Genomic DNA, 19,525 nt, shown 5'->3' on the forward strand with positions numbered 1-19,525 from the left:
CCCTCCTTTGTCGGCAAATTTTGACCATCTTTGTCTTCAGCTTGTGTTCGGTTCGGTTCGGTCGGCATCTTACCATTTCGGAAGCCGTCTCCCGCGGCGAAAAAATCGTTGTTCGTTTGTATGATTTTAATTCTTCGTGCGTGCGTCTTTCAGTGTGTTTTTGAGCGTGTGTTTGAGTGTATATGTGAGTGTTTTTTCATGTTTTTTTTTTCTGTAAAATATATTTGGAACAATTTTGAAAAATGCGTACTAATAGCAAAAGAAGTAACCGTGAAACTCCCGAAAAGAAAAAAGAGACCGTGCAGATTTAAACCAGTAATGGGAGTCGTATGCTCAGAAATATAGAAAGGAGTGGAAAAGAGGCGGTTTTTATTTGTTCGTTTGGCGAATGCCTTTTCTCCTTTCCTTCCTTTCTTTTTTTTCTTTTTTTGAAATAATGTTAGTTTACATAGAAATGCATTGCATGAGCATTTGTTGGAGGTGGAAATTGATTAATACGTTCTTCCATATAACGCAAAAAATGCAGTAGTATATGAAAGATATTTGTGAATTATACAACAGATGATACACCGCCCCCCTCCCCCCCCCCACCGGCAGTAATTGAAAGGTAACGATGCTTATACTGTGTCATGTCATCTTCCCTCTCCCCATCTGCTAGAAAAAATATGTGAAGAATTTTTACAAATTGACTGAGCCACATGCCCTAGTTCGACCCTTGGTAAGGTAAGGACATGTAATTATGTTTTTATTCCATCCCATAGTCCATAGACCATTTCATCAGTTCTTCATCAACTCTCATTTTTCTCTCCCAGAGAGACCCTAAGGCAAAAAAAAAGCGACTTAAAATAAATAGATCTTAGGGTGGGATACAATATAACATCTGAAAATAGTAATAAAATATATTGTTAATAATAATAAAATAATAATTAATAATAATAATAATAATACTGCCCTAGCACAATTGGGTGGCGTTCTAGCATAATTTCACAGTTCGAACAGCACTTTTCGTAGCTGAGGGGTTGGCAACGCTGGTCACCATCACCACCACTGTGGTATAACTTCCGCCACACCTTTTGAACTTCCTCTCTTCTATTAAGTTTGTGTCAAAAATCATATGCAATAGGCATTTATTTATAAACATGGGATTTTTATTTTAAACCGTGTAAGTATTATGATCAGTGAAAATTATGTATGCCTGGGGATATGCAATGTTTGCACAAGACATTCCTTTTCCCGGATAAATAGAATTTGTAAACACAAGTGTTGACTTTTCATTCTTCCTATCCATGATCAGAATAGAATAGAATAGAATAGAATGCTTTATTGTCGTTAAGCAACCTCAAGTTGCAATAGCGTCATACAAATATAATATAGTACATGATACATTGCCAGTACAAAATAAATTTGTAAGAATTTACAATATAGAGAAAGTCTCCAATTTCGTTAATTTTCGGTATACTAACTAATTTTTGCCTCCTAATCATGAATCTGTTGAAAAAAACTGGGGGTCACGTCTGGAAATTGTACAAAAATTGTTCGTTAGCGCCAAAAGCCATCCACGGGTAGCCCCACAAACCATTGACGTTAGCCCCAAAAACCATCCACGGGTAGCCCAACAAACCATTGACGTTAGCCCCAAAAACCATCCATGGGTAACCCCACAAACCATTGACGTTAGCCCCAAAAACCATCCACGGGTAGCCCCACGAACCATTGACGTTAGCCCCAAAAACCATCCATGGGTAACCCCACAAACCATTGACGTTAGCCCCAAAAACCATCCACGGGTAGCCCCACGAACCATTCACACGAGGTTAGGTTAGGCCTGTTAGGTTAGGTTCCATTAGCACTCATTTCACCCCTAAATTCATCGAAAAAAATAGGGATCGTACTAGAATTGAACATCATGAATCATTTTCTTGTAAAACAATGGCGTGGTTGGACACAATGACAGGAGATTACATTTTTGTTCGTAAAACTACGCATATACACCTATATATATATAAAAAATCAATCTGCTTTTTTTCAAATTTTCAGACGTGACTCCTGTTTTTTTTTCAACAGATTCGTGATTAGGAGGGCAAGATTAGTTAGTATACCGAAAATTAACAAAATTGGAGACTTTCTCTATATTGTAAATTCGCTCCAATAAATTTACACCATAGCTTAATAATATAAATTGTACAGTGAGTTACCTTATATTACAAATTGTCTCTTCAAATTCTTCTATAGGCCTACTATAAATACAATGGTAAATTTCTCGTATTCCCCGGACACCTATAACTTCTTCGTTTTGTCAATTTTTGACATTTGTACGGTAAAAATTCAAATCCACTGGATCCTCCACACTACTACATTACGGTAAGTAGTTTCTTCTGTAAAAATAAATAAATGTGTCCGAAGGATAGTAAACATGTACCGATTTTTCTTTTAAAAAAGTGTTTTTGTAACTGAAGAACGCACGTTTCCGCAAATGGTTTTTGGGGCTATGTGTCAATGGTTCGTGGGGCTATGCAAGAATGGTGTGTGGGGCTACGCATATTTTTTCGAAACAAATTTTTGACTATTGTAACCTATACGTGACCCTACCTAACCTAACCTTACTGGAAATGGTTCGTGGGGCTATGCGTCAATGGTTGAATTTCCGCTAGGAAACATTCCCATATCACACAAAACACCTTCCAGATGTTAGACAATGCTACAGGAACTTATTACCGTAAATAGTTTCTTCTGTAAAAATGAAGAAATCTGTCCGGGGAATATCAGATTAGTACCCCACAAACCATAACACTGCATAACCACTGATCATGGACAACGCTAGTCAAGATTTCTCCACCATATCGCAAGCGAAAGTGAACAAAAATAAAAAAAATACTCTATATGTCTAAAATTGAGATTGAGTGGAAAAAATGAAATGCCACCTTCAAAAATCCTTAGGAATGCAGAATACATAAGTATCAATGTGAAAAATAAGGGGATTAGAGACGTTTGGTGGTTACTGAAATTTTACCAAAAATGGGTTTCAAAAAAAATATGCGTAGCCCCACACACCATTTCGCATAGCCCCACGAACCATTGACACATAGCCCAACAAACCATTTGCGGAAACGTACCTTCTTCAGTTACAAAAACACGTGTTTCTAAACATTGACCGGGATTACGTCATCACACGCAGACTACATCCACCTGGAAGTAAATGGATGCAAGAGCTTTCGTGATCGGTCACACATTTATATTGAAAAATACATGATTTACCGGCAAAATTCAATGAACGATGCGAGAAAACACTTCCCCGAACTTCCACAAGTATAAAGAATGCAGTTAAGTAATTTCTCCTGTAAATTTGAAGAAACCCGTTTGTCTGATACGAGAAATTTACCAATACAATTATTGATTAGCCATTTCTTCATGTGGTATTAGTATAGTATGGGGGTGACACCTGTAAATCATATATCTTGCACTTATTTACATTGCTAACATACTATTTTGGAATGCGGAACATTTACTAAGGTGAAATAATGCATTTCTAACTAAGATAATGTATATTTCTTACATTTACGAGTACTTACTGTTACTTGTTATTTCGATTCTGTAACACAAATTATGGCGACCGTGTACTGGTTCATTGCACATTGTGCGAGTGTTTTGTCGATTTATACAGTGTTGCAACCACGTTCACCGGAAAATACCTACTTTCATGCCAGGATTTGAAATTATGCTAATACATCGCAAACCATTAATGTTAGCCCCACAAACCATTGACGTTAGCCTTAAAAACCATTTTCCATAAGGTTAAGTTAGGTTAGGCAAGCATAGTTAAAAAAAATTAAAGAAAATAAAAATACTCGACACGTCATGTTATAGTGAAAACGCGGGGAGTTTGAAACACTGACTACAGGGTTACATCATCTAACACACGGATCATTGTGCTCTTTTGCAGAAATCAAATGGTGGCAGCAGAAACAGCATGTCGGACAGAGATTTTCGCAGAAAGCAACATGTATTCGCATTAAAATAGATCAAAAGTACTTCCACAACGCTACAGAAAATGATTTCCGTAAGTACTTTCTCCTGTAAATTTGAAGAAATCCGTCACCCCTGTATTATACTGTTACCCTTCATGCTTTGACGAAATCTATTTAGAGTCGGTGATCTTATCTCCTGAGGTAGTTTGTTCTACAATTTCATACCAGTATATCTATAGCTGTTTTGGGATTTGCATAGTCTTAAGAAATTCACAGTCAAGATCGTGTCTCCTTCTAGTATTATAATAATTATGTACAGCTGGCAGCCGACGAGAAGAGCGCTGGCAGAAGAGGTGTGACGTACTGCCAGGCGACTCCACTCTTTCGTGTGGGGGAGGTGCTCTTCCGCCAGAACTCTTATCATCAGCTTGACAATGACCCGCCAAGAAGAAAACAAGACTTCCTTCTCCCCGACCACCCCCAACCACCCCTAAATTCTGCAAATGAACCTGACCCTCCCTTTCCCTCTGTGCCCCGTCACCCTTCATTCAGCGATCTTCTCGTCGGCTGCCAACTGTACTGTTGTGTAAACAGAGAAATGGGTACCTATGTGATCTCCACCGAACACCTCTCACTTGTTTATTTCATCATTTTTAACATTCTTACTTACCTATTCTGCATTGCAAAAGAATCTTGAAGATGGCATTTACTTCTTTCACGAAAATATTTTCAATTTTTCACATTAGCAGTAATTATTGTTCCTTTTTCCGCTTCCATAACACACAATATGGCGGCCACAGCTTGAGTTGCATCATGGATCATCACCGAACCGAACCTAATCTAACCTTGCCATGCATGGTTCGTGGGGCTATTTATGAATGGTTTGTGTGGCTACGTGCATGGTTTGTGGGGTTCTCGAACCCGGAAAAATATACAAAATCAGTAAGACGAAAGTAGGTATTTTTCGGTGAAGAAGGAAGCCACATCCGCTTCACTTAGAGAAAGCAAACTACAATTCTGCATCGGAGAGATATTTTTCTTCAAAAATACATCAATTCCCGGTCAAATAGATTCCATGATGGAAGAAAATACATCCACGAACTTTCAAAATGCTACAGAAACTCATTTCCGTAAGTAGTTTCTTCTGTAAAAATGAAGAAATCTGTTCGGCGGAGATCTCATTGTTACTGAGAAATGTTTTATCTTATGAATGATAGTACAGAATAAATATATAATGAGGGAACTGTCATGATCTTAAGTTCCTTGTAAATAGGTTTACACAATGTCATGTTTGGTAGACCTTTGATATGCCTTATTGCCTTCTTTTGCCATTTAAATACCATGGAAGTACCAGCGAAGTTTCCCCACAGTATTGTACCACACTGTATATGGAATGAAAAAGGATAGTATGCATCAATAATCTGGCTCTCAATTACACACAATTTTAGTATACAGAGTAGGCATATTACACGACATAATGTACTACATAGTTGTTCGGTGTGAACATTCCATGTAAGTTTCGGATCAAGATGAATACCTAGCAACTTGACAGATTTCTTTTTATTTATATTTTCACCTACTTTATTCAAGAAAGAATATATGGTTTGAGTTTTATTACTATTAAGTATGAGTTCATTTTCATATAACCATTGAGTAGATGTCCTATTAATTTCATTATTCTTATTGTGTACTACAGGGTGAGTCATAAGTCTCCATACAAATGGTGAAAATGGTGACTACTGTTTATTTTTCCTTTTCAGGCCGGTGAACCAATGAAAAAGAGATGTCACTAACGAGGGAAGAATGGATTGACATCATTCTTGTGGCTAGAAGTGGTACCACCCCTCATGTAGCACATACATGCAATGCAAACCACAGAACGCAGATAACACATGACCCATGGCCAAACTTATCAAGAAATTCAGAAAGACAGGTTCATCTGTTGCTGTCTTTGGTCTTCCAGGCCTGTTTTAGTCGGCTAAGAAGTTTGGCCACGGTGTCATGGGTTATCTGCATCTGTGAGTTGCATTGCATGTAGTGCTACATGACGGGTGGTACCACTTCTAGCCAACAATGATGTCAATCCGTTCTTCCTCCGTTAGTGGCATCTCTTTTTCATTGGTTCACCTACCTGAAAAGGAAAAATAAACATTAATCACCGTTTTCACCATTTGCATGGAGACTTGTGACTCACCCTGTATATTGAGATCTCCAGCAGTAATGTATGTTCTATCATCTGCGTAGAGAATGGTTTTACATGTCAAGCAGCTGGGGAGGTCATTCATATATATAAGAAACAGTAATGGTCCCAGAACTGATCCCTGGGGAACACATTTAGTTCTGCATTTTCACTCTTGCGTTTGAAATAATTGAAATTAATTTAATTAGTTATCCTTTTTAGTATGAATGTACAATACCGGAAGTATCTCTAATTGCTTTCAAATTCGGTATACTCACTAATTTTGGTCTCGTAATCACGAATCTGCGGTTAAAAATTGGCGGTCACGTCTAGAAATTGCAAAATAAGCTTGTCAATTACCGCTATGATTCTCCATACACTATCATGAAAACCATGTTTTCTGATATGAAGACGTCTTCCTTTCTGCACAACGGTCTTCCTACCGTACTCATAACACAACGTTGCTGAAGTGTTGTGCAATAAGTGAGACCCGTTGCATGGTGCCTTCTTTGCATGTGAGAAAATGGCATCTTGCGCAAAGGTGGAAAACATGTTTGCCCCACGAACCATTCACGATAAAGTTAGGCAAAATTAAGGGTGATCATAAACATAGTTTTGAAACGCTAATCATTGCAAAAAATAGTTGTTTTCTTCATAAATCAAGGGTGTATACTCCGTTCACGGACCCACTTTTTTAGACTTATTTTGCAATTTCTAGACGTGACTGCCAAATTTTTACTGCAGATTCGTGATTATGAGGCCAAAATTAGTGAGATGCCGAATTTTAAAGCAATTGAAGATCCTTCCGGTATTGTCAATTTTCTCCTCCTTTTTTATATAGTTACATGGTTACGTAACGTAAATAAGTCTAGTCTAGCCAAGAAATGATAAACTGTGTGTGAACTTGTCAATCTGTATGGGGTGGACAGATGAATGAAATCACTTTAAAAAGTTACACAATACCCTCTTAATATGACTTAGCCTAAAGTACATCTTGGATTTGTTGTGCAATCTAGTCGTACAAGCCCTAAATAGTCTCCAGTGGAATGTTGTACCATTCTTACAGAAAAACATCACGTATTTTCTGCAGAGATGAGGTTGGAGGAAATCTGCACCGTAATCGACCCTACAAAACCGACCACAGTGTGAGGTCCAGTGATTGCCCTGGCCAGGGAAGGTGTTGACATTTATCTTCCATGTTCTGTAAACTAGGACTGAACAGCTCTGGCAGTGTGAACAGATGCATTATCATGTTGGGGAACAACAGCTATGCCATCGGGTGCACCTAAAGTGGACAAGTAGTTACTGGCCGTAATTTTACCATACTGAGGAATGAAGGGGCCAACAGAATACCAGGAGATAGCCACTCAAACCTTTGCAGATCAGCCTTCATGTTGACAGCAGGCAATCTGGATTGTATGCCCCTTTAGGAATTTATTTGATCTTGATTTCATTTTACTTCCGACAAACAGCGTACATGCCTAATACAGCAGTTTGTGATGACGTATACACAATATTACAATTTAAAAAAAAATGTGTACTACATGAAAAATATAGTGAGAAGACCAATTTTGTTAAAATAAAGAAAAATACAAATTTCAAAAGTACAATGTAATCACATATGTTAAGAAAACCATTAAAAGTAAAATTACATATGTTATTATCACAGTAAAAGGTTACTAGGCTCCAGTGGATTATGACAGTATTGGGATATAAGAAAATTAAAATATGTCTAAAATAAGAAATTACAGAAATTCCAGAGCAGTTGTTTCGGAATACATAATGACGTGTCTTTAATGTAATTTTAGATAATAAATATGGTACATCAAGTTTTCCATTAATTAATTTGAAAATGTAATTTTAATTGTTGATATTTCTTCTTTCAAAGAGAGACGAAATATTAAGTTTGTCTAACAAATTATAATATTCATATAAAACCTAAAAAGTCTGAATTTAAAATACAGAAATGAGACAAATCTTTTCTGTACATTTTCCAGTATGTCTTTCATATTATTATTACATGCAAAATTCCATGTTGTTGTACTGTATTCCAAAATAGGCCTTACTTACAAAGTGAATTAACAATTAATAGATTGTTTCAGTTTGACCATTTGTTAATTAAGTAGCACTTTTCTTTGTAGCTTTCCTTGCAATTTCATATACATGATCTTTAAAATCTAGCCTCATGTCTAAAACGACACCCAAATCTTTAACCCTAGAACACTACCATGTTCCAATATTACAATGAAACTACCGCTACGTAAATTTTACGTACATGAAGGAATCTATTTTTAAAACAACCTCTACATCATGACAACAAATTTCTATTCATTGTGAACATTATTTTGTTTATTTTTCCTTATATTGGAATTTTATTCTTCATTTTAAAACATAGAATATTTTAAGAGAAGGTCTTCCTTGACAAGCCCGTTCGTACATTAAGAATGAAGGCGAAAAGTTCGAACAATGAAAAGCAAACAATAATAATATTCATAACACTTACAAGAAAATAGTGCATGCTTCTAAACTTTTGTTTTCAAAATCTAAGTATCCAAATCGAATTTACAAATGTCAAAATTATGTAAAAGATATTTCTTGTTTGACACAGCTACGTAAAATTTACGTACAGTGCCCAACATAACAAACCAAATCAAGACGATCAGCGCTTGCACCCTCCTTACCACAGTGCTGCCTTATGTCTGACAGACAACTTGAGGCACTGCTAGGCAGAGGGGTGAGTGGGTGCGAGGTGGGAGGTGGGAGGGATTTGAGCGCAATGCATATGTACATTTTACGTACAGTAGTGTCCCACAAATTGGCTTCCCACAGGAGCAGTACGTAGTTGTCATCCTCCTTTTCTTGTAGTTGCAGAAACTGCAATATTTTCTGTTCCCTTGTGACGTGGCTGCTACTGTACTTGTCTCTTCCTTCCCCAGTACCTTCAAAATTGACTTCCTTAACTCCTGTGACACTCCCGGATTTATTAGCCTTTGCTCCTGCCAGATCTTGGTCTACTTCTCATGGAGGTGAAGCATGAACTGAATTCGTGAGAATGGTCTCTTTTCTGAGTTGCCCTGATTGTTGTAGAAGTTGTGAGTGTGAATAATGTATCCATTGATCGCTGTGATATTGATCATATTATAGAAAAATGAGATATTATAGAAAAATTCACGCAAATCTTATGAGAATACAAATGGTGTTATTACTTCATGCACGTCAAAATTGCGTGTAAGATTTTTCTTCTGTTACTATCGCTACGTATTATTGACGTACAGAGTCCCACATAACGCACAAACTAAAGATGTTCACTGCTTCCACCCTCCTTACCACAGTGCTGCCACGTGCCTGACAGAATGACCGAGGAATACAGAGGGGTGGGTGGGTGCGATGTGGGAGGTAGGGGTGGGAATTGAGCGCTAAGCATACGTAAATTTTACGTACGGTAGTGTTCTAGGGTTAATAACTCAACTCTTTTCACTACACATTCACTACACCACTGAATTTTCCTTGTGATAATAAAGGATTTCTCTGTATTCATTACAAGTTGACTATTAGCCAACCAGTTACTGACTGCATTAAGATCAGATTACAACTGAACATGTCTATCATCAGTGTCTATTTCAGTGTATATCTTGATATCATCAGCATAAAATATATATTTAGAATCCTTCATTACTTTAGAAATATGATTCAAATAGATAGCAAAGAGAAGAGGTCTCAGTGGAGATCCCTGGGGCACTCCTTTGTGTATTTTACCTGGAGTTGAAAATGTTGATTTAATCCTTGCACAGAAAGTTCTATTACAAAGATAGCTCATGAACCAAGCACAATATTTAGGATCACATCCATAATTGTTAAGTTTCTGCACTAATAAATTATGATTGACACTATCAAAAGCTTTGGATAAATCAAGGTGCATCTAGTTGACTCTTGTTACAGAAGGATTGAAAAGCATCAGTTATCAGCACTGATAGATTTGTACTTGTAGATTTTCCTGGTGTATAAACCCATGTTTACATTCATTAATTATACTCTTAGTATTAAAATATAAAGATTTGTGTATAAGAGATTCGAAGATCTTACTAAAAATATTAACAATAGTAATCGGTCTGTAATTAGAAATTTTGCTGTTTCCAGTTATCTTCTAAATTGGCACCAGTTACTTCCTTCCATAATTTGGGGAAGATGCCAGTTTTTAATGATTTGTTAAAAATTAAACACAAGACAGGTGCAAGTATATCACTACATCCTTTGAAAATATAGTTAGGTATATTGTAGAGACGAGAATTACTTCTAGCCTTAATTTTCTTGAAGACATCAATTATATCTTTCTTACAGATTACAGGGGGGGAATATAGGATTAGAATACTAATCAGATTCCTGAAGATCAGTGTCTTGCAGTTTAGAAAAATTACCCTCGAAATGGCTCATAAATGCATCAGCAATTTCCTTCTCATCATGCAATATTTTATTATATGTGACAAGAATAGACAGCTTAGGAGGTGACCCATTAATTAGTCTCCAAAAACTAGTTTTGTCACTAGCGAAACAGGAATTTAAATAATTATAATATATACGCTTAGCATATTTGATCTTTCTCTTAATTTCTTTCCTTAATAAATAAAGTTTGGCATACCAAGTAAGTTTATTGGTTTGAATGTACTTATAATAAACCCTTTTCTTCTTGTTAAGCATGCGTTTTATTCTACGTGTTATCCAAGGAGAACAACTTTCTTTCTTATGATACACCATCTTAGGAACATTTCTGTTTACAGCAATTAGTACAGAAGAGTGTGAGGACTCGACAATAGTATCCAGATCATTAGAAAAATCAGTAGTTTCAAGATTACTCTTTAATTCATAGTAAAGGTGTAAAAAGTCACCCTTGCTAAAATTATATCTCAAAGAGGACTGATCAATGATAAATTTTCAGTTTTATGAACATTACTATCAGTAAAACTTAGTACAAGTAAAAGAGGTGGGTGGTAAACGCCCACTTTGGATATAGCAGAAATCATTGTGACTTGAATTACTGACAGATTGCTGAGCACAAGATCAAGTGTAGATAAGGGATTATGGAGGTTGTATGGAGCATTATATTGTTTACAATGCAGAATGTCATATAATTCCATGATTTTGAATGCTTTGTGCGAACAATTGGCCTGAGGAATGTCATTATCATAATATCCCCAGTTTACACTTACATTGAAATCAAAAATTGTTAATTTGTCCCTACAACACAAGAAATTATTAATAACTAGATCAATATAACCAATTATAACACCATTAAGCCTTGTTTCCATGATATGAAAAAACTCAATATGCTGACCAAGGCAGAAATTTACTTTATTTTAAAACATAAACTAAACGTAACGTTTCAAATTAAATTTCTGCCTTGGTCAGCATATTGAGTTTTTCAATATAACCAGTATACCTTGCCGTATTGGAAACCAATAATAATGTTTGTACATGAATTAATGGTAAGTTTGACCCATAGACATTCGATAACATAAGAATTAAAATCCAATAATTCACACGGAATTCTAGATGTTATTATTATTAAACATCCACCACCTTTCTTTTTAGAACTAGTAGAGGGAGACCTGTCCCTTCTTATAAGTCTGTATTCACTGGTTAAGTTATCAAAATAACTCTTATCTTCATACATCCATGTTTCGGTTAATGCACATATATCATAATTTTCATTATCATATTACTTTCAAGATTATCATATTTTGGCTTTGTATTGACACCACTAACATTCTGATAATAAATTGGAAGACATTCTAATGTAGAATCCATGGCAAGTTGTAATCAAATAAAAGAAAATAAGAAAAATATTAAAAAAAAAATAGAGGGAAAAACTATCTACACTAGACTAATTACTGTTATCACTATTCGTCTTTCGATTTGTTATATTAGAATGTATCACGGAGTCTTCCTTCAGAGTTCCGTAGAATTTTACTCCATCAGGCCACACATTTGGCTCAAGCAAGTAATCTGTATTTTCAACGTTTGCAGAGTCTTAGCTATCGTACCTAGTTTTCATCTTATCTGTTTGCCACACATACATGCACCCAACAACGAGAAAGACTACTCATCTGACCATGTTACCTTTTTCCAGTCACCACAGGTCCATGTTTTTATGCTCATGGCCAGTGATTGAATTGGGCTGGTATGAGCCGGTATGGCATGCTGGTAGTAAATTAAGATGCCAAAAAGCATACCGGCAGTAAATTTTTAAAACTGACACTTGTTTATTGGAGCTGTTTGCACAAGTAGCTACGCAAAGGTCAAAAGTGTTCTCGCTTTTCTCTCTCTCTCTCTCTCTCTCTCTCTCTCTCTCTCTCTCTCTCTCTCTCTCTCTTTTTCACTTTTTAGTTGTACCGTACAGCACCCTGCCGTCCACAGCCGAGTGCTCCTTGTTGATCATACATCATGGGAAATGTGACAATAGCATCTGGAATTAAAACTATTATTTAAATAAGTGTTGATAATGTAAACTTCGCTTTTTGCGTATTAGAATTAAAAATAAAAATTATAACATTAACTGTTTGTCCTTTTAACAATTATTTGGTTTGATTGATCAAAATTATTTAAAATGTTATTCGCAAAAATGCACAGTCAGGTTGTTTATCCGTTTACTTATCATAACTGCCTGTGTGCATTTTCATAAAGTTGTTGCGGGGCCTCCCCCCATGGCACAGTGGTAGCGTCATTGCCTTGTAATCAAGGGGTCCCGGGTTCGATACCCGGTGGAGGCACAAGCATTTCGAATTCCACTTTAAACTGTAGGTCCAGTCCCGATTAACCTTACTGTGCATAAAGTGGACTTAAAATAGCAACTCAAACTCATAAAGTTGTTATTGCACTGTGTAAAATGTTTGTTTTTTGTCCAGTTGGTGTCACGGGCTGGTTTGTGCAACATATTAATTTTGCTTGTGATTGTCATAAGGGAGAAATGAGTTTAGATTTCTGGGGAAAATGGACATCTTCCAACAAACGCGATGCAACTCAAGTTGAACTTCAAAGTGCTAAAAACAAAAGTACTTGACAAATGCGTGTCACAAATAAAAAAGGAGCGGTGATAAAAGAGAGAGAATGAGAATCGATGTATTTTTTAAGAAATCACACACACAAAAATGATTGTATCAAAACACAGGTCTGTGCATACTGGCAGTATTTATTTACAATTTAGTCACTGCTCATGGCACCACTTTTGGAGATTGTGTTCAAAGGTTTAACAATGGTAGTGCTACCCCTAATGTTGAGTTTATGAAGCTCCTGTCGGACTGTTTTTGTGAAAACAGGATCTGCGGGATGTTCATTGAGTTCTACTGTCACTTTTGCTGCTGTAGTTCTATGCTTCTTTGGGCCAATCCTCTTCAATGCTCGGAGACCACTGTTACCTTGGGTTGGTTTTTGCCCACTATTTTTCTTCACTAATGTTGTCATGTCACGATTTATGTATGCTTCCATAACCTTCGATACTGTCCCCCCTTGCTACACCAAATAATGTGGCAGGCTCGTTACTGATGCATCAGCTAAATGCACTCCAACAATCTGCCCTCTTTGGACATCTGATAGGTTTCCCATTTTATAGCTTTACTTAAACCACGCACACAAAAGTTCATACTCCACTGATTTAGGCACTACATTCAATGGACAAACATGGTTACAACAAATGCATGATGGTTCAGTGCTGCCAACTCAGAATAAATTACCCTTCCCTTAGCAGTGTGTTTCCATTAATCTGTCCACAGTCCACCCTGTGTACAATACAGAAGTCCCCTTGACTGCACAATTCGAATGTATGTAAAAATTTGCAAACATAAAAAAGGGGAAGTTTTAGAAGCATTTTTGGAGTTTTGTTCAGTTTTAATATCATTACTTAGTTGCACATAAACTTGAACTTATGGAAATTCATGCAAATAGACAAGGTTTTGCAATATCATTACCAAGGGCGCCTGTAGAGAGGGGCCAAGGGGGCACTTGCAACCCCTCCCCCATTCTGAGATTTCTGGAAAGACTTCATATTAATTCAAATTTTGAAATTGTAGCATGAAAACATGGACAAGGGGTGCCGTGAAAGACAACAGATTAAGTGCATGTAAAATATCCTATTGATGGGCATGCTTTATGAGAATTGTATTAACTGAGGGAAAGCATCACTCCACGTTTCCCCCCCTTTAAGTGCTTATAGAAAAATTCTGGGGCCGGTTTTGGGCCATTCATTACATTTCAGAACTATATTCATTGAAAGAGGGGCAATTTTTGTGTTAGTTGAGCACCGAAGTTCCTGCAATCTCTACAAATGTAGATTTTATGTATATGTTAAGATTCAAAAGGTAAAAAAACAAAACAAAAGTGCTCCCTGTGCTTAACACCATGCCATGAAGGCATATTGGGGGTGTGGGGGTAACTAACAGAAAACTTTTATGCCTAAGCTCAATGGAACTATGTTTCTGTAAATTAAGCTATGGGTGTATGTGTAGCCTATTGCTGGGTTTGTTGGCTAAATAAAGATAAGAATGAGTGTTTTTATGACCAGGGCTAGGATTTATATGTAAATACATACTTATAGTTTGACAAATTACCACTGAAATTTTGTAATATCTTTATGAATAGTAATGTTTGTAGTGATTTAAGATACATTTTATTTTCAATATTTTCCTAATTTCTACCTCTAATAAATATTTTTACATATTTAAGGAAAACACTTAATTTTACATTTTTCTCATAGTAGCCAGTTATGTTTTTATATAGCAAAGGCTGCATATTATTTTTTGATATTTCAGGGTTTGCACTACAAGATTTAAACAAATGAACGGAAGGGGATAATACTAAAGATGATAGAAATTTGATTACAATTGTTGATTCCTGTATTGTCCAAGAAAGAATGCCATATGGAAGATTAACTGAAGAAAATGCACATGTTGTGTGTGATGAAGGCCATTGTAACTTAATACATAATAAAAGTATTACTAAGAAACACATGAGTAATATACTGGTCATGGATAGATACTGTCTCCCATGTTGAAGAGGATGCTAAGGACATTGATGCAGGAACAAAATTAAAGAATTCTTACAAGTGTACCAAAATAAATGATAAAGTTGTTATGGCTGGTGCATTGTTCAAATGTAGTGAAGATATTAAGACTGAGTCATTACTTGTTGATGTGGCGTGTCCGCTTTTCATTGATTGTGTAAAAATTAAAGAAGAATATGAAAATGAAGAATTTGAAGATACTAAGATGATCTCAGTCACCAGTGATGTAGAATTTGATTACTATAATGCACAAATGTATACAATGGAAGAAAATGAAGCTAAGTTTATTGTTCCAAATGAAATTTACACAGATGAGTGCTGCATGAACTCTAATGAAGCTGCAGAAGAAGACAAGAAACAATTGAAAATTAAAATAGAGGATGAAAGGTAAGTGTGTCAAATATACTCAAAAAATAAATTAGCTGTTCATTAATTTCTTATCTTCATCAAAATTCATGAATGTTAACTTCCCCCTCCATCACTTTTATTACAATTAGCCTATATCACAAGCACACACGAACACACACACATATATGTGGGGGAAGTGAGAGGCATAAATATCTTCTCTGTTATAGGATTTATAATTGGTGAAAGGTTTATCAATCAAAATCAGAAATCTCCTGTTAACTGATTTAGCATAGCATACTTGAGGGTTTTTTTTTTGTTTTTTTTTGTATTTTGTATTTATATTTTTAACTTAACACTGCATTTCCACCACTTTTGACCAATCACAATGAATACGAATGATGGTTAGATGAAATTGATGAAGGCACACTCACATAAACACTTTCCAGAAAAGTTAATTCTCCATGTTTTGTGGCTGAGAAATGAATAATGTCTATAGTGGTGCAATTGTAAAATAATAATAATATAATTAAGTAAAGAAATTGTAAAACTATTTTTGCTGGTGGAAAATCAGACATCAAATATTTGTAAATTTTAGTTTTTTTAAATATATTATTTCTGCACTATATAAACAAAAAGTAATACGTTTCTTAACTACACTTTAATGATGAAAGAGAAAGTGTGTTTCCTGAGGTAGGGGATGGCAGGGCAAGACGGGTTGACTAATGTTTGACCACATGTTTGAATTACAAAATGAAATCAGATATGATTTTTATTGCCACAAATAGTTTTAATGGTTCTTTGTTAATAAAAAGAATGTGAAAACTGAAAAGATGTGCTTAATATTTGGAATATATTGTGATTTTTGAAAAAAGAGCTCTTGCCCCACATGCGGGGCAAGACGGAGTACCTTAACTGTTTCCTCTACATACTACTTAATTGTAACATTATTAAGTTAGAATATTAACATAAAATATAGTGGTCGTTTTAATTGTAGAATTGTGTAAACTTACTAAAACAATTAAGTTTCACACAAAGCACATACATGAACAGCGTCTTCTTCTTCGCTTGACACACCTGCACAGGAATTATGTGGGCAGGCCCGTAGCCAGGATTTTATTTCGGGAGCGGCTCAACCCTTATCAGCAGCCACCATTTAAAGGCGAAAAAGTGGGGATGGGGATTAGAAGCCTCGATGAATTTCTCAGTATATTACTAATTATTACACAAGATGTTTAATCCTGCTAAGGAAATAAAATTCATTAACACTATACACTATTTTAATTAGATATTTGTAGGCATCAGTCCCATTATCCTTCCCCCTGGCTTTGTGCTTGGATGTGGGCACGTGAGATGTTGAAGGCTGAGCATAAAAGGTTGAAGGGAGGGAGCTGAATGCTAAATGTCTGTTATTGGATAAGGCAAGTGCTTCACTAAACACATTACTGTCAACTGCGGTAGTACCCCATCATGCCCCAATGTCACATTACCAGGTTACACGATCGTAGCACGAAATATGTGAATTGAAAATAAGTACATAACCTGTTTTATGATATGTGACAAGCATGTTGGACAGAGAATATAAGCATGCGTTCACAATAATAACTCCATTGTAACTTACAGCAGCAAATATTTTGCTGAATTATTGCAACAGAGGGTGAAAAATGTACGTACATTCCGTTCTTCCTGGAACACCGTCTCGAACTGAGACCAGCAGCTGCAGAGACAAAGAGTACTATGTGCTGATGAAGTTCCAAGAACATCAGATGAATAGGGCCACTTATTTGGCAAAGACCCTGTACCCCATCTTACCCTGCTTCCCTGGCTTGCCCCGCCTTCCCCTACTTGTTCTTCACATATATGCTGATTTATTCATTGAACTTAGCAGATATTACTGTGTGTAAACCAGTACTCAGATGCAGCTTTACTATATCATGCTAAGCTGTAACAACTGAAACAGATCAACTCTCATTGTCTTCAAATGAAACAGATTTCTACCGATATTTCTGTGTAAGATAATTCTTCAACAAAGCGAAGGCAAATAATAATTAAATCACCCTTCCATTGCCGTTTCATGTATGATTGCCAAAACTGCCTGTTCTAGTTTCTTTATGTATGTGTATGTTAATGTAGATATATTCTGATTCTTGTAAATTTGTAGAATTTGTGTTTGAAGAGAATCCATGAAAAAAATATGTTTAAGTTCTGCACAGAAAGTGAGTTGCCCAGTTTTTATCTTCCTCAAAATCGTGTTGAAATCTGAATGACATGTGTCCATCATTGTGAAACCACTTGTTTTTTATTCTTGTAAAGAGGGTTCCTGATGGAGTGTGTAGGTGAGATGTTTTTAGTTTGAATGAACACAAACATTTTAAGTTTGTTTTCTCTAGTAATTCATGATGCACAAGCATGTAACATAGCTACAGGTTACACTTCCCTAACCATCTAGTAGAAGAAGTAGGGAGAAATGGTTGATGCTTTCGGACTCTTTTTCAGAAAAAAAAAGTGTCTTTATGTCGGGCTCAGGGTATACATATAAATGGATGGCTTTTAATTGAACATTGTTTGAACTCATATATTGTATTAACAGGCTTGACTAAATCTTACTTATACTGGGTAAGAAATGAATGCATATGTATTTTGTGGTGTATTATTTTGAGGAATTGATAAAGTACTTTTATCTTTCAGTAACATACAAACTCATACTTTAGAATGCAATGCAGGAAATTTAGAAAATGCAGGAGAGAGCGAGGTATCACTAAAGAATGAACACAGTGTAGAATCTATGTGTGAAGAGAAAGTAGATAGTGAAGCCCAAAATCAAGTGGATGGAAATAACAGCATATTTAAATGTCAAGACTGCAATATGTGCTTTCCGCAATTGTCCATTCTTGTAGAGCACAGCAGAACACACACGGGAGAGAAACCTTATAAGTGCCAACAGTGCGTAATAGGCTTTTCACATTTGTGCAACCTCAGAAACCACATCAGGATTCACACTGGAGAGAGTCCTTTCCAGTGCCGCCAATGTGGAAAATCTTTCTCGCAAAGAAGCACTCTCGTAGAGCACAGGCTTGTGTGTCACACAAGGGAGAAACCTTTTACGTGCAGCCAGTGTGGCAGATCTTTCTCGCAGTCTTGGCATCTTAAAATGCATGCGAGAATTCATACAAAAGAAAAGCTGTTCAGGTGTTCGTACTGTGAAAAGACTTTCTCTCAGGGTGTGTATTTAAGGATCCACACAAGAATTCACACAGGAGAGAGACCTTATCGGTGCCAGTTGTGTAAAAAATCTTTCTCCCAAAGATGTAATTTAGTGAAACACAACAGAATCCACACTGGCGAGAGACCTTTTAAGTGTTCTTTGTGCAATAAGTCTTTCTCGCAGAGTGGAAGTCTGAAGCAGCACACTAAGCTTCACCAAGAGGGTAGGATCCCAGTAAAGACTAGTACATTAAATCTTTCTCTGACAAGTTGAAACCTTAGGGAGAGTTCAGACTGAAGCAACAGGCGACTCATGTTGCTTGGAAGCGAGCCCTCATTAATCAATGCAACAGGACAAGCTGCACATGTCACTTGTTACTTGCATGTTGCTCAGACTGGGTCATGTTCTCAATACCATGCATCTTATCGCCTCGGGTCTGTCTGCATGCATTGTGAATGTTTTGCTTTAGACTGAATGGGCTCGTATCGCTTGTTGCTTTGGTCTGAAATTTCCACTAAACTGCTGTAAGGAACGAATAACAGCAATAACTATATTCTCGTAATGAGAAATGTCTAGAAGTGCATTTCAAAATATGGTCTGAATTTGAATTGTTTTACAGGAGGATGAGGAAGACATTTAGAATATTGGAAATAAGTGTGGAAGTTTGAGTTTGGAGAAACTAATTTGTGCCTTTAAAAGTTGCATAAAGGATTAATTTATGAGTTGTGTTGAGAAAAGTAGGTTGTGCCAAAGAGCACATATGTAAGTCATTGCTGTCTGAA

At 36.3% G+C, this 19,525-nt stretch overlaps 1 protein-coding gene across 4 annotated transcripts; it reads left to right on the top strand.

Annotated features, from left to right (window-relative positions):
- Nucleotides 1-1,024: 1,024 nt before the first annotated feature.
- LOC145999351 (uncharacterized) lies at nucleotides 1,025-19,192 on the top strand. Of its 4 annotated transcripts, XM_083136297.1 has the most exons (4): nucleotides 1,072-1,160; nucleotides 3,941-4,057; nucleotides 14,943-15,580; nucleotides 18,227-19,192. In XM_083136297.1, exons 3-4 carry the CDS (start codon nucleotides 15,264-15,266, stop codon nucleotides 19,014-19,016), a joined length of 1,107 nt encoding a protein of 368 aa, XP_082992423.1. In that variant the 5' UTR covers nucleotides 1,072-1,160; nucleotides 3,941-4,057; nucleotides 14,943-15,263; the 3' UTR covers nucleotides 19,017-19,192. The 4 variants fall into 4 exon arrangements, 2 of the variants coding, with proteins under 2 accessions (XP_082992423.1, XP_082992418.1); XR_014443376.1 differs by lacking the exon at nucleotides 18,227-19,192 and having other exon boundaries at nucleotides 1,025-1,162; nucleotides 14,943-16,420; XR_014443375.1 differs by lacking the exons at nucleotides 14,943-15,580; nucleotides 18,227-19,192 and adding an exon at nucleotides 7,211-8,883 and having other exon boundaries at nucleotides 1,025-1,162.
- Nucleotides 19,193-19,525: the final 333 nt, after the last annotated feature.

Source organism: Lepisma saccharinum, chromosome 1 (genome assembly GCF_977018435.1).
Source record: "Lepisma saccharinum chromosome 1, izLepSacc3.1, whole genome shotgun sequence".
In the NCBI taxonomy this organism is placed as follows: Eukaryota; Metazoa; Arthropoda; class Insecta; order Zygentoma; family Lepismatidae; genus Lepisma; species Lepisma saccharinum.

What these genes read in the sequence shown, in the direction of transcription:
- LOC145999351 (XM_083136292.1), top strand. Translation starts at nt 15,264, where the DNA reads ATGGCTGGTGCATTGTTCAAATGTAGTGAAGATATTAAGACTGAGTCA. An exon ending in ATTAAAATAGAGGATGAAAG is followed by an intron (nt 15,581 to 18,226) that starts GTAAGTGTGTCA and finishes TTTATCTTTCAG; the next exon opens with TAACATACAAACTCATACTT.